Raw genomic sequence first — 19,082 nt, 5'->3', positions numbered from 1 at the left:
AAGGACCAAGTGGCAATGTAGGCCCCGCAACTATGTGTTCAGACGATGGACAGTTGAATGACCTCAGGCTGCTAGTGGAGTCTCTGACACTGTGCCCGGAGCACAGGCGTCTATGGAGTCGGGGACACCAGTACAGGTAGGAAAGGCGTGTCGAGTCCAGGGGAGGCCGTCAGCCTCACTCGGAGCTGCCCCTCGTGCATCCTCCTCACTCCTTGCTTGCCCCACCTCAGCTGTCTCTGCTCTTTCCCCCTGTCCTGCCTCTGCCTCCCTCACAGGCCTGGCACATGCATGTCCATCAGCACCTATGACCCCTGCTTGTCCCTGTTGTTTTGCCGACAGAGCAAACGTTTACCCAGTGCCACGGTATCTAGTCCCCGCTTTCTGTTCAACTCTCACTCCCTGCTCCCAGCTGCCCTGGCCTCCTGGCAGTATCTGCCCCCTGCATTTATCCCCACTGTTCTCTCTTCTGCAATATGCTGACCCCAGATGTCTGCTGTGCTGACTCCTTTCCCCCTTCAAGTCTTTGTTAAAATATCAGCTCCTCAATGAAGCCCGCCCTGGTTGCTCTGTTCAATACTGTGACTTGTAGCTTTCCCCCTTGCTGCCCACAGTACCAGTCCCTTACAGGACTTACATGTATCTGATCACAGCACCACCCCCTTCTAACACACTCTAGAATGTCCTGGGTTGTTATGAGGCAGGGTGTCTCCTACCCCTACCCCTTCCCCTTTGGTGACAGTAAGTCCAGCACAGGGTTTTCTGTGGGCTGGCCACTTGTATCCACCACAGAGAGCCAGGAAAAGCCTCGATGAATATGTGCTGCCTGAAGCAATGTGCCTGCCTCCCTGCTAGTCCTTGAGACCCCTGGGGGTCCTGTTCTTCTCGTCCTTGGGGCAGGCCCTCCCTCCACGCAGGGAGAGGGCCTCAAGTTGCGGGTGCCTCAGTTTCAGCCACACCTCCAGCCCAGCAGCTCTGTGACCTGGGACTCAGGAGTCACCTGGCTTCACTTCAAAGTGTAAACGCCTGTCTTTAAAGGAATGTAGATATTTTCAATGTTTAGACTTTACTTTGGGCCTCAAGTTTTTTGGCACCCACATTGAGTAGGAATTGTTGTAGCCTCTGAAACACAAGTTCACAATTTTTGATGAATTTGGTTGTGCCAGTGTGAAACAACGTGAAACATACTGGAGTGTGAAGTCAAGTGGGCCTTAGGAAACATTACTAGGAACAAAGCTGGTGGAGTTGACGGAATCCTGGCTATTTCAAATGCGAAAAGACGATGCTGTTAAAGTGCTGCACTGAATATGCCAGGCAAATTTGGAAAACTCCGCAGTGGCCACAGGACTGGAAAGGTCAGTTTTCATTCCAATCCCAAAGAAGGGTGATGCACTGGACACCCAACACCAAATAATCCACCAAACTGAAACACTAGAGACTCAATAAATAAGGCAAGACACATGAAATCAGCTGAGATGAAATTCAAATACAGGCTGACATGCATTTTAACAGCTTTATAAGCTGCCATGGAGAAACCCAACTGCACAGAGCACTGGTATGCTGAACGCATACAGCCCTTTCACAATGTTCCATGCAGCCACCACAAAGAGACTTCAGACCATGGTACCCCACATCCTACAAACCCCAAAGTTCACAGCCCAAGACACAGTAAACCCCTGAAGGTTTCAGCACCCTCAATCCCTGGCTCACAGGCTTATCTCCAGGTCAGAGATGGCACACTCAGGGTGCAGAGCCACCAAAGGGTAAGAGACCTCCCATGCTTTGTCAAATACACTTTGTGATGTCACAACCAAGGGTATGGACACCTAGGGTATTCACAGCCCCTGAAATCCCTACGTGGATCAATCCTAGTTGTGGACTTGAGGCTCTTCTAAGGACCTGGACATAAGGTGTCCAGCCTCCTGCCAAGACCTCCCACCCTACAAATGGTACCCAGATGCCAGTAAAGGCACATTCACTCCCCTGCCCCACTGAGGCCAGTGTGAACTGGTGAAACACCTTTGCAGGGGTCTGTGGAAGCACCCATCAGAATTTACATTCCATCATGCCCTCACCCTCGGCACCATTTGCCTTCATGAAAGAGGGACAAGTGTCAGTCCTATTCTGTGATACCTCCTTGGGGTTTAGAACAGTGTCAGGCACATGCACATAGTAGGTACTCCACAGATGTGTGTTTAGCCAAGGAAGTCTTTGATCCAGCGGTCTCCCTGCTGTGAATGTGCCTTAAGGAAATATTCCCACAGGCTCAGAGATGTGTGTACTATGACAGCAAATTTCTAGGGGAAACTCTAGTGCCCATTGATGCTCAGCGACCATTTACTGAAATTTTCATTAATTTCGTTCAACTGGTATTGTCATTTTCAATGTACAAATCTTACACCTCCTTGGTTAAACTAATTCCTAAGTTCTTTTTATATTGTAACTGGAATTTTCTTACTTATTAGGAGTATTCACCACTAGTATGGAAATACAGTTGAGTTTTGTATATTGAAGCTGGTGATGATTTCACGGGTGCGTACACAGCTTTTTATATGTCACACATACCACAATAAAGTGGTTTAAGAAAATAAAAATGAAATCAAAGTAAAAGTATGCCCAAATTAAAAAAAAAAAAAAACCTCAGGGAATGTGTTGGTAGAACTGGCTTACAAGAAAAACTAAAGGAAGTTCTTCATGCTATAATAAGTGAATTCAGAGGTTAATCTGAATCCATGTGAAAAAGCAAAGAGCACAGGTAAAGGTAATTATATGAAGAAAAATTCTTTATGGATACATATTTGACTCCTTTCTTCCTGTATTTAAAAAGCAACTGTCTAAAACAATATCACATAATTTATTGTTGTGAAAGCAGTAGTTGCTCAGTCATGTCTGACTCTTGGCAAACCCATGACTGTAGCCTGCTAGGCTCCTCTGTCCATGGGATTCTCCAGGCAAGAATACTGGAGTGGTTAGCCATTCCCTTCTCCAGGGGATCTTCCTGACCAAGGGATTGAACCTGGGTCTCCTCCATTGCAGGCACATTCTTTGCTGTCTGAGCCACCAGAGAAGCCCAATTATTGTTGGGCCAGCAACACATGGCATGTAATATATTTGTATTAGCAGCACAAAGGAGGTGGTTTGGAGCAAAGTTGTATTAGGTAAGGAAACAAATCTGGATGGTGTCAAATCCATACAAACATATGCAAAGTATCAGAAATCATGACCAAGAGGGTGAATATAACAGAAGTTATAAATAGATACCTGATATCCTGCCGTATATCAGCTTTTCATCACATAGTGTTATATATAATGTAATAATAATAAAAATGTATTAATGGGCTTACCCTTTATAGATTTATGATACATGTGACAATATGAGGAAAAGAGGGAAACCCGAATAGAGCGATATAGGAGTAATGTTTCTGTATCTCATTAGCATTTGTGTAAATTTCCAGCTGATTGTGATAAAGTAGGATGTTTACAGTGGCATACAGCTAAGGAAATAACTTAAAAGTAGTGGGAAATCAGTAAAGAGTTTAAAAAGCTACATTAGAAAATATCCATTGGATGGAAAAGAAAGCAGTAAAATGAGGACCATAGAACAAAATGACATAAGACAGAAATATACATTGGCAGATGTAAGTCTGTATCAACATTAAATGTAAATAGATAAAACAATCCAACCAGAAGGCAGACATTGAGAGAACAGTTAAAAAAACATCCATGTGTATGTTGTCTACAGAGGACACAGTTTAGATTCTAAGATACAGAAATTACCATGTATGTGTGTGTGTGTGTGTGTGTTCAGTCGCTCAGTCGTGTTTACCTCTCTGGGGCCCCATGGACTGTAACCTGCCAGGACCCGTCTTCATGGAATTTTCCAGGCAATACAGGAGTGGGTTGCTATTTCCTACTCCAGGGGATCTTCCAGAGCAAGGGGATTGAACCTGAGTCTCCTGCATTGGCAGATGGGTTCTTTACCACTAGCGCCCCCTGGGAAGCCTTATATGACCCAGCAAGTCTACTCCTAGGCAGTTATCCCAAGAGAAATGAAAACATGCTCACACAGTGGCCTGCACTCAAATATTCCACACATGTATTCCTAATAGCCAAACATAGAAACAACCCAGTTATTCAACAACTGGTATACAGATGAAAGAAAAACAAAAGAGTATACCTGTACAAAGGAATAATACACGATAATAAAAAAAAAGTAACTAATGCATGTAAGAGCAAGGATGCATCTCAACTGTGCAAATGAGAGAAACCAGACACAGAAGCCTACATATTATATGATTTCATGTCAATGGATTTCTGGAAACGGCACAACTGTTGGCACAGAAATGTATCTGTGGTTGCCAGGGTACAGGAGTGGAGGAAGGAGTCAGACGGCAAATACCCCAAGGGAGCATTTTTGAACATTGAGACGTTTTATACCTTTTTATTGTGGTAGCATTTACACCACATTATACATTTGTCAAAAATCTACAAATGGAAATACGTTAAAGTGTTGGCTTTTATTGTATATAAATTATACCACAACGCTTTATTAAAGGAAAAGGAAATTTTAAGTATTTAAATACTGGTTATTGTATCCATGTAGACCATGAGCTCAAAAACATAAAAATCTAATTTGGAATTCTTCCCAGACCTGGCCAACTTCCAGAATTCACCATGACAGTTTTGTATTTTATGACAGGAAACTTGGTCTTAACCATGTTTACGATTCCCTCTCCCTCACCTCAAGTCCAAATTCTTGCTGAGTTCTGTCCATTTTACTTCGTAAACGTCTAATGCATCTACTTTTTCTAAAACATCTATTTCTGTGTCATTGACTACGCTAAGACCTCTGACTGAGTGGATCACAACAAATAGAGAAAATTCTTAAACAGAGGGCAGTGCCAGACTACTTGACCTGTCTCCTCAGAAACCTGTATGGGGGCCAAGAAGCAAGTGTTAGAACCAGAGTAGGAACAAATGACTGCTTCATAATTGGGGAAGGAGAACAGGAAGGCCGTGTATTGTCATGCTGCTTATTTAACTTATACGCAGAGTACATCATGCAAAATGCTGGACTGGATGACTCAAAAGCTGGAATAAAGATTGCTGGGAGAAATCTTGACAAGCTCAGATACACAGATGATACCACTCTAATGGCAGAAAGTGAAGAGAGACTAAAGAACCTTTGGATACGGGTGAAAGAGGAGAGTGAAAAAACTGGCTTAAAACTCAACTATTAAAACACTAAGATCATGGCATCTGGTCCTATCACTTCATGGCAAATAGAAGGGGGGTAAGTGGAAGCAGTCCATCCTAAAGGAGATCAGTCCTGGGTGTTCATTGGAAGGGCTGATGTTGAAGCTGAAACTCCAAAACTTTGGCCACCTGATGCGAAGAACTGACTCATTTGAAAAGACCCTAATGCTGGCAAAGATTGAGGGCAGGAGAAGGGGATGACTGAGGATGAGATGGTTGGATGGCATCACCAGCTCAATGGACATGAGTTTGGCTGAACTCCAGGAGTTGGTAATGGACAGGGAGGCCTGGCATGCTGCGGTTCAAGGGGTCACAAAGAGTCGGACACGGCTGAGTGACTGAACTGAACTGAAGTGGAAACAGTGACACATTTCATTTTCTTGGCTCGAAAATAACTGCAAATGGTGATTGCAGCCATGAAATTAAAAGACGCTTGCTCCTTGGAAGGAAAGCTATGACAAACCTAGCTTGCATGCATTCTCAGGCACTTCAGTAGTGTCTGGCTCTTTATCACCCCATGGACCGAGGCCCACCAGGCTCCTCTGTCCAGGGGATTCTCCACATGAGAATACTGGAGTGGGTTGCCATGCCCTCCTCCAGGGGATCTTCCTGACCCAGGGATTGAACCCATATCTCCTAAGTGTGCTGCATTACAGACAGATTCTTTACCGCAGAGCCCCCAGGGAAGCCCATGAAAATCCTGCTGCTGCTAAGTCACTTCAGTCGTGTCCGAATCTGTGCGACCCCAGAGACAGCAGCCCACCAGGCTCCCCCATCCCTGGGATTCTCCAGGCAAGAACACTGGAGTGGATTGCCATTTCCTTCTCCAATGCATGAAAGTGAAAAATGAAAGTGAAGTGGCTCAGTCGTGTCCGATCTTCACGACCCCATGGACTGCAGCCTACCAGGCTCCTCCGTACATGGGATTTTCCATGCAAGAGTACTGGAGTGGGATGCCATTGCCTTCTCCAATGACAAAACTAGACAACATATTAAAAAGCAGAGCCATCACGTTGCTGACAAAGGTCTGTAGAGTCAAAACTATGGTTTTTCCAGTAGTGACGTACAGATGTGTGAGTTGGATCATTAAGAAGGTTGAGTGCCAAAGAATTGAAGCTTTCGAATTGTGGTGCTAGAGATGAGCCTTGAGAATCCCTTGGACAGCAAGGAGAACAAACCCGCCAATCCTAAAGGAAATGAACTCTGAATATTCACTGGAAGGACGGATGCTGAAGCTGCAATACTTTGGCCACCTGATGCGAATAGCTGACTCATTGCAAAGGACCCAGATGCAAAAAATTGAAGGCAGGAGGAGAAGGGGGCAACAGAGGGTGAGATGATTAGATAGCATCACCAACTCAATGGACATTAATTTGATCAAACTCAGGGAGATAGTGTAGGACAGAGGAGCTTGGCGTGATGCAGGCCATGGTAGTAAATAGTTGGACACGACTGAGTGACTGAACAACCACCACCACCTTTGAGCTTCCCTAAGCTGCCAGACGGAGAAGACAATGGTACCCCACTCCAGTACTCTTGCCTGGAAAATCCCACGGACGGAGGAGCCTGGTGCGCTGCAGTCCATGGGGTCGCTAGGAGTCGGACACGACTGAGCGACTTCACTTTCACTTTACTTTCATGCATTGGAGAAGGAAATGGCAAGGCACTCCAGTGTTCTTGCCTGGAGAATCCCAGGGAAAGGGGAGCCTGGTGGGCTGCTGTCTATGGGGTTGCACATAGTCGGACATGACTGACGCGACTTAGCAGCAGCAGCAGCAAAAGCTGCCAGAGCCCCACTCTAAGCAGGGCGAAGAAGCTTTCTGTGGCTGTCTGTGGTAAAGGCCTAGACTTAAGTCTTCACACACTCCGTGCCCCCTGCTTAGGTGATGATGGGTCATTAGAATGCTCATCACTCCCTCCCAGAGCTAAGACCAGGGAGCCTTCTCACGACAGTAATGGAGCACCTACCCTGGTACAGAAATGGCAGTTGGAGCTGTTTACCCCCTCTCAATGTGTTTTCTCCCTTTGCATTCATTTGCACATTTCTTCTTGAGTCACCGAATCCAACTCTGCTCATCCCCACCTGGTAACTGTAACAAGCTGCACCTGCATCTCTATCAGGGCGGGTGCACGTACCCCCTGCACTATGTATTTTCCTTCTCTCCCTTCAGAATCTCTAGACTCCCAGACACCACCCTCAAAAGGGGCAGTGATGCAGGGGAGGTTGTGACTCTCATCCACAGCCTGGGTCAAAGCACAGCTGTGTTATATATAACCTCTTTCACTCTTAGAATGAACCTTATCTTCTAGCTTTCCTCCTGCTTCTTGGCCACCCTGCTCACCGTTTTGCTTTCCTTTTCCCTTAGGTCCATTCCCTGTGTTTCTCCTTTGCACTTCTTTTCTGTTTATGTGTCTGTCCGGCCCACCAGTGTGATATTCCCATCATCCACCTCACATCACTGGTCTTGTTATTTCAAGCATTGCAGACACGTCCTGAGACACGCTAGTAATCAATGTGTGTGTACTCAATGAAGGGATATTTTTAATGACTGACAGGAAAAGCATCTCCTCCATGTAGGAGTCGGTATATAGGCGTCATATTTGTAGCACCATACCTAGTCTTGTGTGTTGTTCCAGACACTGTAGGAGTGTGGCTCTGTCTTGGTGCCCTGGTGCCCTTGCATGTCCCCACTTAGGCTACGTAGGCAAGGCTAAACTGCAGGCTGACTTCAATCTTGTCAGAGAACCTCCTGATTGCTCTTGCAGCAAGGGGAGATAAGCAGCCTGATGAAGAGCTGCTATGAGGCCATTTCTCACCTGCCTCCTCATCCAGCTGGAGGTGACACAAAGTTGTTACTCATCCACCTCTGGTTTCAGTTGAACATAGGATGGTCTCCCTAGCCCCAGCTGAGAGTACAGCTGTGGACTGCAGAGCTGCTCAGTGCCATAGGGCACAACTGCGGGCTCCTTCCTGGCAGAGACCCACCACCTGTAGTGCCTTTACTGAGGCCTTCCAATTCAGTGGCAAACCGCGGGACTAGGGACAAGGCAACTGACACCAGGGTCATATTGCTTCTGCACTGTCTGTAAGGTAGAATCTGAATCCATTGGGGTTCATTGTCTCCTTACTGGCCAAGCCGGTAGGAGGTGACAAGCCAAACTAACAACTGCAGTGGTGCCCTGAGGCCCTGTAGCTCCTGCACTGTGACTTAGGGACTGGCTGCCTGACTACGTGAAACAGTCTGGTGTTGAGTTGTGTGATGTTGTGTGACCAGAATACTGGCTTATTTTCTTTGTCATCACACACAGCAAGGAGCACAGTTTTCACTACATATTATGACTTAGGGTAGCCTTGTCAGTCCTCATTAACAAACCAACCTTAGAATGGATGCCATGTCTGATACCAGCTATTGAATCTGCTATTGAATCAATATATTTATTTAGACAAAATATGTTTCTCAAGTCCAGTTCATTTTAAAAGTTAGCCTTATAGTCTAGTTGAAATTCAAAATCTGTATCACTTGTGAGAGAATTGTAATTGTAAAGGTAAATGTTTAAATGAAAAAATGGAGTAGAATAAGCCAAATCCATTTGCAATGTAATGCCTACTTCACATGTTATCTTGTTTATTCTTCATAACAAATATTTAGTGTAAACTTGTAAAATCCATTTTAGAAATAGGGTAACAGATCCAAAGGATGAAAATACCTTTCTCACTTTGACACAGTATGTGTCAGAGCCAGTACTGATACTCTTAGTTATGTCACGTGCTGTGCTTAGTCGCTCAGTTGTGTCCGACTCTTTGTGACCCCATGGACTGTAGCCCATCAGGCACCTCTATCCATGGGGATTCCTCAGGCAAGAATACTGGAGTCGGTTGCCCTGGCCTCCTCCAGGGGATCTTCCCGACCCAGTGATTGAACCCAGGTCTCCAGCACTGCAGGCGGATTCTTTACCATCTGAGCCACCAGAGAAGCCCAGTTATGTCATGTCATAGCCAATGAGGAGACAGAGCAGATAAGACTCAAGTCATTTTGTCTCACGAAGTTCCCCTCATTCCTTTCCCTTTTCTTCTAGCTAGGATCTAATCTTGTCAGATAGCTGCATGACCTAGGAGCTTTTCCACATACTTTTTGGTAAGATGGGACACTCTAACTTAAGTCTCGTGGTACATTTGAACCTCCCATTTTCAGTCCTTTTGGACCTGCATTTTCATACCTCTGTAAGGGCACAACAGCTGCTATTTATAATCCCTTGTTATTCCTTAAGCAGAGTGCATTCTGAATAGGTCCTTTGTAGCAGAAATGTATTTTTTTGGTGGGTGAGGATGCAGATGGGGCCTCAGAGATGTAAGCATTTTGTTATTACGTAATAATGAGAATAGAGAGGAATCAGACAGCTGGAGGACTTCCTGTAGCTCAAATGGTAAAGAATCTGCAGGAGACCAGGGTTCGATCCCTGGGCTGGGAAGATCCTCTGGAGAAGAGAATGGCAATCCACTCCAGTATTCGTGACTGGAGAATTCCATCGACAGAGAAGCCTGGCGGGCTACAGTTCATGGGGTCCCAAAGAGTCGGACACGACTGAGTGATTCACACACACACACACACACACACACACACACACACACACACAGGTGGAGGGCTTCTGAGATCTGGTGACTATCAAGCCAATAGAGTACGTCATGGAGAAGAAAATATGTTTGTGGCTACTCTCTCCCTGTACCCAAAAAAACTTGGAAGGCAAGTCAGAAGTGTGTGAAAGATATGGTGTGGCATTTGCCATGGAATTTGACAGCAGTTTTTTTCCTGTCTCCCTACAACCTTTAACAATGGCTTTGGCATTCCATTTCTCTATAGGAAAATACAATCATATTAAGTTTTTAAAAAAATGTTTCCCTGTCAATGATTTCATCAGGGACACCACCATATGAGATTTGGGTGGCACATTTTGTAAACACATTTATTCAAGAGAAGACCAAAGGCTTTTATGCAACGTTTATGTGTAGGTATATATATATGTATGTATATGCATTAACATGTAGATTACACCTAAAGAATATGTTATGACCCAATTTTTTTAACTCTAGAAGTGCAAGGGTGGTTTAAATGTATAAGGTTACCAATGCATTTCACCACACTAATAGAAAAGTGGAGGAAAAAATTTTATGATCATCACAATTGATACATTATACATGTTTGATGAAAATTAATCTATATTCAAGACGGCAAACTAGGAATAGAATGGAACTTACTCTGATAAACTATATCTCCAAAAAACGCAACATAAACAGGTTGAAATGGAGAAGATTTTTCATTTCCTATTGGGAAAAATGCCAATTATCACCTGCTTTAGTCAAGACTATTCTGGCTAGGTTTTTTCAATGCTGCAAAATGAGGACAGGTTTAAGGTTTAAGCCAGTAGAAAGTATTGATATTCAAATATAATAGTATATTTTGAAAAGCAAAAATAATCTAGATCTAAATTTGTGGAATTAATATGCATATTTAGAGGAATTGTTGGACAGAAAATCTATATATAGATATTCTATCTCTACATACATCCTCAACTAGACAATAAAAATCACAAACCATCGATTTTCAGTAACATTAAATAGCCAGGGATAAATTTAACAAAAATGTGCAAGTAGAAAACGAAACTTTATTTCCACAACTTTAGCAGTCAAATATACAAATAAGAACAGCATAAATCGTTTCAGTTTATCTTCTTTCAAGCAAATGGTTGCCCTTCACCTATAATACAAACATTAGAAAAGTTCCTCAGCAGAACTTTGATGACAGGAGAGGTATACAAAGCTCACTGCAGTTGTAGTTTTACAAAATGGACTAAAACAAGAACACTAAGGGCGACGCTTTGGCTTACCTTCAGTTAATCCTCTCGAGATTCTATAGACTTTTCAAGCATATTACCAGTATTGGTGATGTTTAGTTATTTAGTTACTGGGGTATGTTAAATAATACTTGTTTTTCTACCCTATTAGCCATTTCCTCAATATTGTGAAAATATATGAGTTCCAGATTATACTCAGTTTTCATTCTGTAATATACTGTTAGTGTCTTGTTCATATTTCTTATTATGTATACTTGGGCTCTTTCCATTTTCTTCACAGTTATGTAAACTAAGAGGAGTGGACTAGCAGTTTGGGGTTGACAGATACAAACTATTACATTCAGAATGGATAAACAACAAGGTCCTACTATACAGCACAGGGAACTATGTCCAATCTCCTGTGATAAATCACAACAGAAAAGAATATTTTAAAATGTGTGTGTGTGTGTGTGTGTGTATATATATATATATATTAAAAATTATGGAAACTAGCACATTGTCTTTATTTATTAGTTGAGTTTATTTTCCTCTTCCTAACAATTCATACCTGTCTTTTATTAAGTATCTTTTCCTTTTTCCCTTAGGTTTATTCTGTTGCTCTTTTTCTTACCGTTTATGTTGGATGTAGGATTTTGTATTTATGTACCTAGTAATTTAGGTATTTTTCTTTTTAAATACCACACATATTTAGGGCTAAGATTTTTTCTATGAAAACATTTTACTCATGTTCTGTAGTTACTTGAACGTAGTCTGAAAGTTGTATTTTTGTCTAAATGTTCTAATGGAATGGAACAAAAATGTAAAGTGAAAATATTTAGAAGGCTAATACACAGTAAATTCTTCCCTAACTATGAAGTTCTTCCTTTAAAATCAGAACCATGCAATTCATTGTCAGCAATTGGGAAAACTCGTATGTGAAAGATACTAAGTTGATTACGCAGGAAGAACTAGAGTTGCAATCTTTGACCTTCAGAACTTTTTAAATTCATGTATCAAAGGAAAAATAACATACTCGATATGATAAGAGATGATTATATCATGAGGCTCAGATTTTTATTAGTTCTTTAAGAGTGAGAGTGGGATGTAGAGCAAAAACCATCATAGTATTGTAAAGTAATGATCCTCCAATTAAAATAGGCAACACCCCCGCCCCCCAAAAAATACCAAACATGGGGGCAGGTAGTGTGCTTAGCATATGTATCTTACTCACACCTGGCTTGAATATCACCGACTAAATGCACTCTCTCAACTTGATCAGCCACAGAAACAGGAAACTAGACTATCTTTGGCCATTTTATTATTCTGTCATTGCATGCTTTACTGGGGAAAGGATTTAAAATCCAACTGTTTTTTTAAGAGCTAGAGAATTCAGAATTTGAGAGAATTTAACAAACATCAAGAAGAATGTTGGCTCATTTTCTTAAAAAAATTAATTTATTCATTTTAATTGGAGGCCAATTACTTTACAATATTGTGGTGCTTTTTGCCATACATTGACATGAATCAGCCACAGGTGAACATGTGTCCCCCATCAGAAAATGAAATCTCAATTCCCCTGTTATAATTTGACTCAAGATGATATTTTATGATAAATAAATCATAAAAAACAGAGTATTCTTGTATGCATTCCATCGAAGAGAATCAGGGAATGCAAAAATTAGCATTGAAAACTTAGCATTTTAGTGTATCTGTTCTGAATTCACAACTTATATGAGTAAACTTGAGTTTAGAAGTTAACGGATTTCACAGAATCACACATGTTATGTTAAAGCTTGTACTAGAACCTACTTGAATGCCTGAGCATATTTCATATAAACTAATATTTATTACAAATGCATGCCATATTTGCTACAAGCAGAAATTATAAAAGAACCTGAAAATTATTAGCTGTTGCTTAAAATACTAAACAAGAGAAGAAAACGGTTCCCTATTTTCAATTCGATATGGCTTTGATCCTCTCTGTTTCTTTATTTGAAAGTCTGTAAGTCAGGCACTCAGGCATCTGGGGTCTGAACTATCTTTCAAAGAATATGTGAACTCTGTTATTAAAATAATAGTAATGTTCCCTCTATATTAGTAAAGATATAATATTCTGAAAAAACAGAAACCACATAAATTACTTTCTGAATGGATGACGTACCTGCTTCTGGCATTTCAACAGGCTCTGTATTTGATGCAACCTCCTCCCTGACATCAGGACCATCTCCACCTTTACCCCCAGTCTTAGCCTCAGCCAATTCCTGGAGATCAGTTTCCAGGTGAGAATCTTTAACAAAAAATGTATCAATTCAGCTGTAAAGCATACAACATAAACAAGGGAATGATGATATTGATTCCCTCAGTATTATGAATTAAAAGTCTTAGGCTAGTATGGTAAAAATGTGATGAATGAGAACCTCAGGAGCATTATTCCAGGAATGTTTTGCTGGAGAAAAAGGAAAGCAGAATTTTCCGAATGCTATCACCATTTTCCTTTCCCAGGGTTGTCCTCAGACAACTTAGGTGCCCCCTTCTCTTTGTCTTGAAAACAAGGGAAAATTTGAGTGACCACACTAACCTGCAAACTATACTCTGCTCAGTTTTTTAGGAACTGTCTGAAGTCCTTTTCTAATGTTTCCTTTCCTCCTCTTACTGGTTATGTCTTAAGACATGATGCACACATATACTTTACCTCCAGAGGCATCCTTCTCCTTCTCTTCATTATGATTCACCGGATCCTCTCCATTTACTTCCTCCTTCCCAAGTGTGATATCCTGAATCTCAGCTGGCGGTTCCTCTTGTTGAGGTTGCTCAACACTGGGCTGCTGGTCCTAGTAGAGAGTGCATGCAAATAAAAACTTTTTGTTGTTAATACATCTAATAGCATAAATATACATAATACATAGATATATCTGAGCATAAGTAAACCTAACAACATTTTCCCAACACAATTCTATGTACTTACTTTTAATAAAGTTACTCTTCCCACAGAGAAGAGTTAGCTCCCATAAGAGTTACCCAGAAAGACTTTGGAAGTTATTTAAATCTATGTTGGGATGGAAGTATGCAGTCTGTTGTTAATAAGCAGGAGGAGGGAGTCACTGGGCACATTTCCAGGGAATTTAACAGTATATTCATAGGCAATGCCAGACTGTAATATATCTGGATCAATGTTCCTTCCTAAGACAAACTGTCACCCTTTATCAGCATGGAAGACCTTTATCACTGCATCTGTACTACTTAACATGATTTTCTCACAAATAAACTTGTGCTAATAGAAAACATCAAATGGTAAGGTACTCACAACCACAGGTTCATCCAGCTTGGGGAATCTTGATCTATAGGTCCCAATGTTGACGCCACTTGCCCACTGATATTTCTCCCGGAAAGTAGAATATTGTGATTTAGAAAATGTATTTAAGAGCACAGCTATATTTGATCACTTTTATGACCATATGTTGACTTATTTTTTTTAATGTGAAAATACTTTCAAAAGAAAATTCTGGTTAAGTTAGAGTGTACATGCATTCCAATTACACCAAATACAGTTGCTTGCAAAGCCATTTTTGTCTTTGCTATGCTGGCAGAGAAATCACCTTAAGGTACACAGGAAGGCTGACTTTTTGTGAGGAAGTTTGATTTCACAACAGAATTCTCCATCATGAAGATATTTAGTGAAATACTGCTAGGAATTTAAAAATTCAGGACTATTGCTCTTGTCACAGTCCTATTCACCAGACCTATTTCCCCCAACTCCCTTGGAATTCAGTTGGAACACGAAGAAAGGCTCAGTCTTCACAGCCTGACTATGGGATTTTCTCAGTGTCTGTGGCTGAGGTGAGTCTGCATGCAGAGCAACCGGTCCACTTCTCTATTGGCACCTTACCACAAAACCCGCGATACATATGTATTATATGATTGTATGTTATGTATTATATGATTTCATGTCAGTGGGTTTCTGGAAAAGCACAACTATAGGCAGAGAAATATGTCTGTGGTTGCCAGGGTATAGGAGTGGAGGAAGGAGTCTGAAAGGAAGTACCCCAAGGGAGCATTTTCAAACCAATGGGATATTTTCTACATTTTTATTGTGGTAGCATTTATACGATGGTATGCATATGTCAAAACTCGACAAACGGTAATGCTTTAAAGCATTGACTTCTATGGTATATAAATTATATCTCAATACTTCTCACTTTTTTAACAAAGGAAAAGGATCTTTTAAGTATGTAAATACTGGTTATTGTATCCATCTAGACCTTGAGCTCATAAACATAAAAATCTTATTTGAAATTCTTCCGAGACCCGGCCAACTTCCAGGATTCCCCATGACACCTTTGTACCCTTATGACAGGACACAGAAATTGGGTCTTAACCACGTTTACAATTCCGTCTCTTCACGTCAATTCAACATTCTTGCTGAGTTCTGTCCATTTTACTTCGAAAATGTCTAATGCATCGACTTTTTCCCATGTCCACCACATCTGCTCTAGTCCAAAGCCCCCCTCCATTTAATTGTCAACCCCCTTCTAACGGGTCTCTCACATCCATTCAGGGTGCCTGTCTCCCACTCACCGCCATCTCCCTCCCTCTCTTACAGTTCCAGAACTGTTTATGACTTTCTAGATAAAGCCTACTGTCCTACACAAGAACTTGAAGGTATGGTCTAGCCATTGCCCAGCTTGCTAACATCATGGAAAGTAGAGAATCCTCTTCTTGTCTCTCTTATTGGGCTTCATTCATACCCTCCAATTTCTCAAGCTTAGATTGTCCCATATTTCTGAAGCTTCCGGTTAGTAGACTCCTTCAAGCTAGGCTTCAACAGTATATGGAACGAGAACTTCCAGATATACAAGCTGGTTTTGAAGAGGCAGAGAAACAAGAGATCAAATTGCAGCCTTCATTAGATCATGGGGAAAGCAAGGGAATTCCAGAAACACATCTACTTCTCCTTCATTGACTAGACTACCTCAAGGCCCCTGACTGTGTGGATCACAATAAACTGTGGAAGATTCTTAGAGATGGGAGTACCAGACAAGCTGACCTGTCTCCTGAGAAACCTGTATGAGGGTTAAGAAGTAACAGTTAGAATAAAACATGGAACAATGGACTGGTTCAAAATTGGGAAAGGAGTAAGACAAGGTTGTATAGTCACTTTGCTTATTCAACTTACACGCAGAGCACATCATGGGAAATGCTGGGCTGGATGACTCACAAGCTGGAATCAAGGTTGCTGTCAGAAATATCAACAAGCTCAGATATGCAGATCATACCACTCTAATGGCAGAAACTGAAGAGAAAATAAAGAACCTCTTGATGCGGGTGAAAGAGGAGAATGAAAAGGCTGGCTTAAAACTCAACATTCAAAAATATAAGATTATGGCATCTACTCCTATCATTTCACAGAAAACAGAAGGGGGGAAGTGGATGCACGGACACATTTAATTTTGGAGGCTCCAAAATCACTGTGGATGGTGATTGCTGCCATGTATTCAGACACTTGATCCTTGGAACAACAGCTATGACAAAGCTAGTATGCATGCATGGTTTGCTTCAGTCGTGTCTGACTCTTTATGACTCCATGGACCGTAGCCTGCCAGGTGCCGCTGTCCATGGGATTCTCCAGGTGAGAATACTTTAATGGATTGCCATGCCCTCCTCCCATGGGGCATGGCAGGGCATCTTTCCCAACCCAGGGGTGAAACCCATGTCTCCTGCATCCCGTGCATTGCAGGGAGGTTTTTTTGTTTTTGTTTTTGCCAATTTATGCATGTTTTAATTGAAGGATAATTGCTTTACAGAATTTTGGTGTTTTCTGTCAAACATCAACAAGAATCAGCCATAGATACACCCATGCAGGCGGATTCTTTACCACTGAGCCACCAGGGAAGCCTATGTCAAACCTAGACAGCATAGTATAAAGCAGAGACATCACTTTGCCAACAAAGGTCCGTATAGTCAAAACTATGGCTTTTTCAGTAGTCATGTACAGATGTGTGAGTTCGGTCATTAAGAAGGCTGAGTGACAAAGAATTGCGCTTTGGGTTTGTGGTGCTGGAGAAGACACTTGAGAATCCCTCAGACAGCAAGGATATCAAAACAGCCAATCCTAAAGGACACCAACTGTGAACATTCAGTGGAAGGACCGATGCTGAAGCTGAAGCTCCAATACTTTAGCCACCTGATGGGAACAGACGACTCACAGGAAAAGACCCTGATGCTGGTGATCAGGGTAGGAAGCATAAAGCAAGTTATGCCCTGTTGACTGCTGAACAGGTTTTAGAAGCAAAATCTCTCCCCCAGGGAACCAGTGCTATTAGTGGAACTTATGGCTCTGACCCAAGTTCTAGAGCTAAGCGAAGGGCAGCGAGCAAATATCTTCACTGATTCTAAGTACGCTTATTTGACTTTACACGCTCATGCTGCAATATGGAAAGAAAAACAGTTTAAAAGGGCAACAGGAGAACTTATTGAGCATTTCAGAGAGATCCAGAGACTTTTAAAGACTATATATTGTCCTAAAGGAGTAGCTGTTACGCATAGCAAAGAGCACAGCAGGGATGGGAGTAAAGTAGCTGAAGGCAATCAGCTGGCTGATGTCAAGCCAGAAAAGTGGCACTTTAGGAAACCCCTTCACTGCAGATGCCTTTGATCTGGACAGGTCCTGTGGAACAGGAAAAACCGCAATATACTGAGGAAGAATTAGAAAGATATGAGAAAAGAGGAGCAAAGATTACTGATAAAGGATGGCTACAGTCCAAGGATGGATGATTAATAATTATTGAAAAGACTCAATGGAAAATTCTTAAGGGTTTACACCAGAGTTTTCATTTAGATGTAGACAGTACTTAACAGATAGCTTCTCATTTGTTTGAAGGTAAAAATGTAGTGAAAACTTTAAAGGACATTATCAAAAGATGTGAGGTTTGTCAGAAAAATAACCCAAAGGACTGAAAAGCTAGCAAAATCTGGATTACAACGAAGTGGAAAAATATCCTGGAGAAGACTGGGAAACCGATTTTACTTCATATGCCACAAGTTAATGATTATTCTTGCTCACAAGTTTGGGTGGATACTTTTCCTGGATGGATTGAGCCTTTTCCCTGTTGCGGTGAACACACTAAGGAGGTTATAAGAATTTTAATCCATGAAATTATCCCCAGGTTTGGGCTGCCACGGAGGCTTCAGATGACAATGGCACCACTTTGAAGCTGCTCTAACTCAGGGGGTGTCTAAAGCTCTAGGAATAGAATCTCACTTACACTGTTCCTGGAGACCCCAATCCTCAGGAAAGGTTGAAACAGCTAACGACATTATCAAAAGACATCTGTGCACATTAACTCAAGAGACACAGGACAATTGGATTAAAGTTCTACCCATAGCTTTAATGAGGGCTGGGACTGCCCCAAAAGGAGGGGCTGTCCCCCTTTGAATGTATTTATGGAAGGCCTTTCTTATGCGCAGACATTGTTATAGACCCTGAAGCCTTAGAATTAACTAATTATGTAACTCAGCTCTCAGTTTTTCAACAGATTAACGGAATTCCAGCAGGTGACTCCTGACCTAGCCTCTGCATCAAACAAGCCCTCATTTGAGCCAGGAACAGAGGTCCTGATAAAAACACTGGGATCTGGGGGCCAATCCCTCGAACCCCTCTGGGAAGGCCCTTACCAGGTTATTCTTTCTTCCCACAGCTGTCAAAGTGCCAGGAATAGATTCATGGGTGCATCACACTCGAGTTAAGAGGTGGCATCCTGACCAGAACTAAGTGACGTCATTTTATGTCTTTACTTTTTATGCTCTGACTTTGTACTTTTCAGATGGCCCTGATAATCTATGTGAGCCTACTTCTGCTGACTCCAAAAATCCTGAGTTTGCCGTTTGATCCTCAAGACAATGCCTTCCTGTCCTGGGCTCACTCCTATGCTGCATTCCACATCGTCTAACTGCTGGGTCTGCAGAGTGGGATTTCACAGAATCACACCACATTATGCTAAACT

At 42.0% G+C, this 19,082-nt stretch overlaps 1 protein-coding gene and 1 long non-coding RNA gene across 4 annotated transcripts in view; one reads left to right on the top strand and one right to left on the bottom strand.

Moving 5' to 3' along the window:
- LOC101909825 (uncharacterized) overlaps positions 1–19,082 on the top strand; it is a 120,034-nt gene that overhangs the window by 32,843 nt on the left and 68,109 nt on the right. The gene's annotated exons all lie outside the window — the stretch shown is intronic.
- Positions 10,895–14,452, bottom strand: LOC112445797 (X antigen family member 5; the record flags this gene model as incomplete). Its single annotated transcript, XM_059884515.1, is given in 4 exon segments — positions 10,895–11,006; positions 13,244–13,369; positions 13,775–13,913; positions 14,387–14,452. Coding segments are annotated over 4 exon segments (354 nt in total), but the record flags the coding sequence as incomplete, so codon positions are not given.

The sequence above is a fragment of the Bos taurus genome, unplaced genomic scaffold (genome assembly GCF_002263795.3).
Source record: "Bos taurus isolate L1 Dominette 01449 registration number 42190680 breed Hereford unplaced genomic scaffold, ARS-UCD2.0 ScbfJmS_511, whole genome shotgun sequence".
NCBI classification, from domain to species: Eukaryota; Metazoa; Chordata; class Mammalia; order Artiodactyla; family Bovidae; genus Bos; species Bos taurus.
The sequence above is the reverse complement of the archived record's forward strand: the minus strand, read 5'-3'. Positions and strand labels throughout refer to the sequence as shown.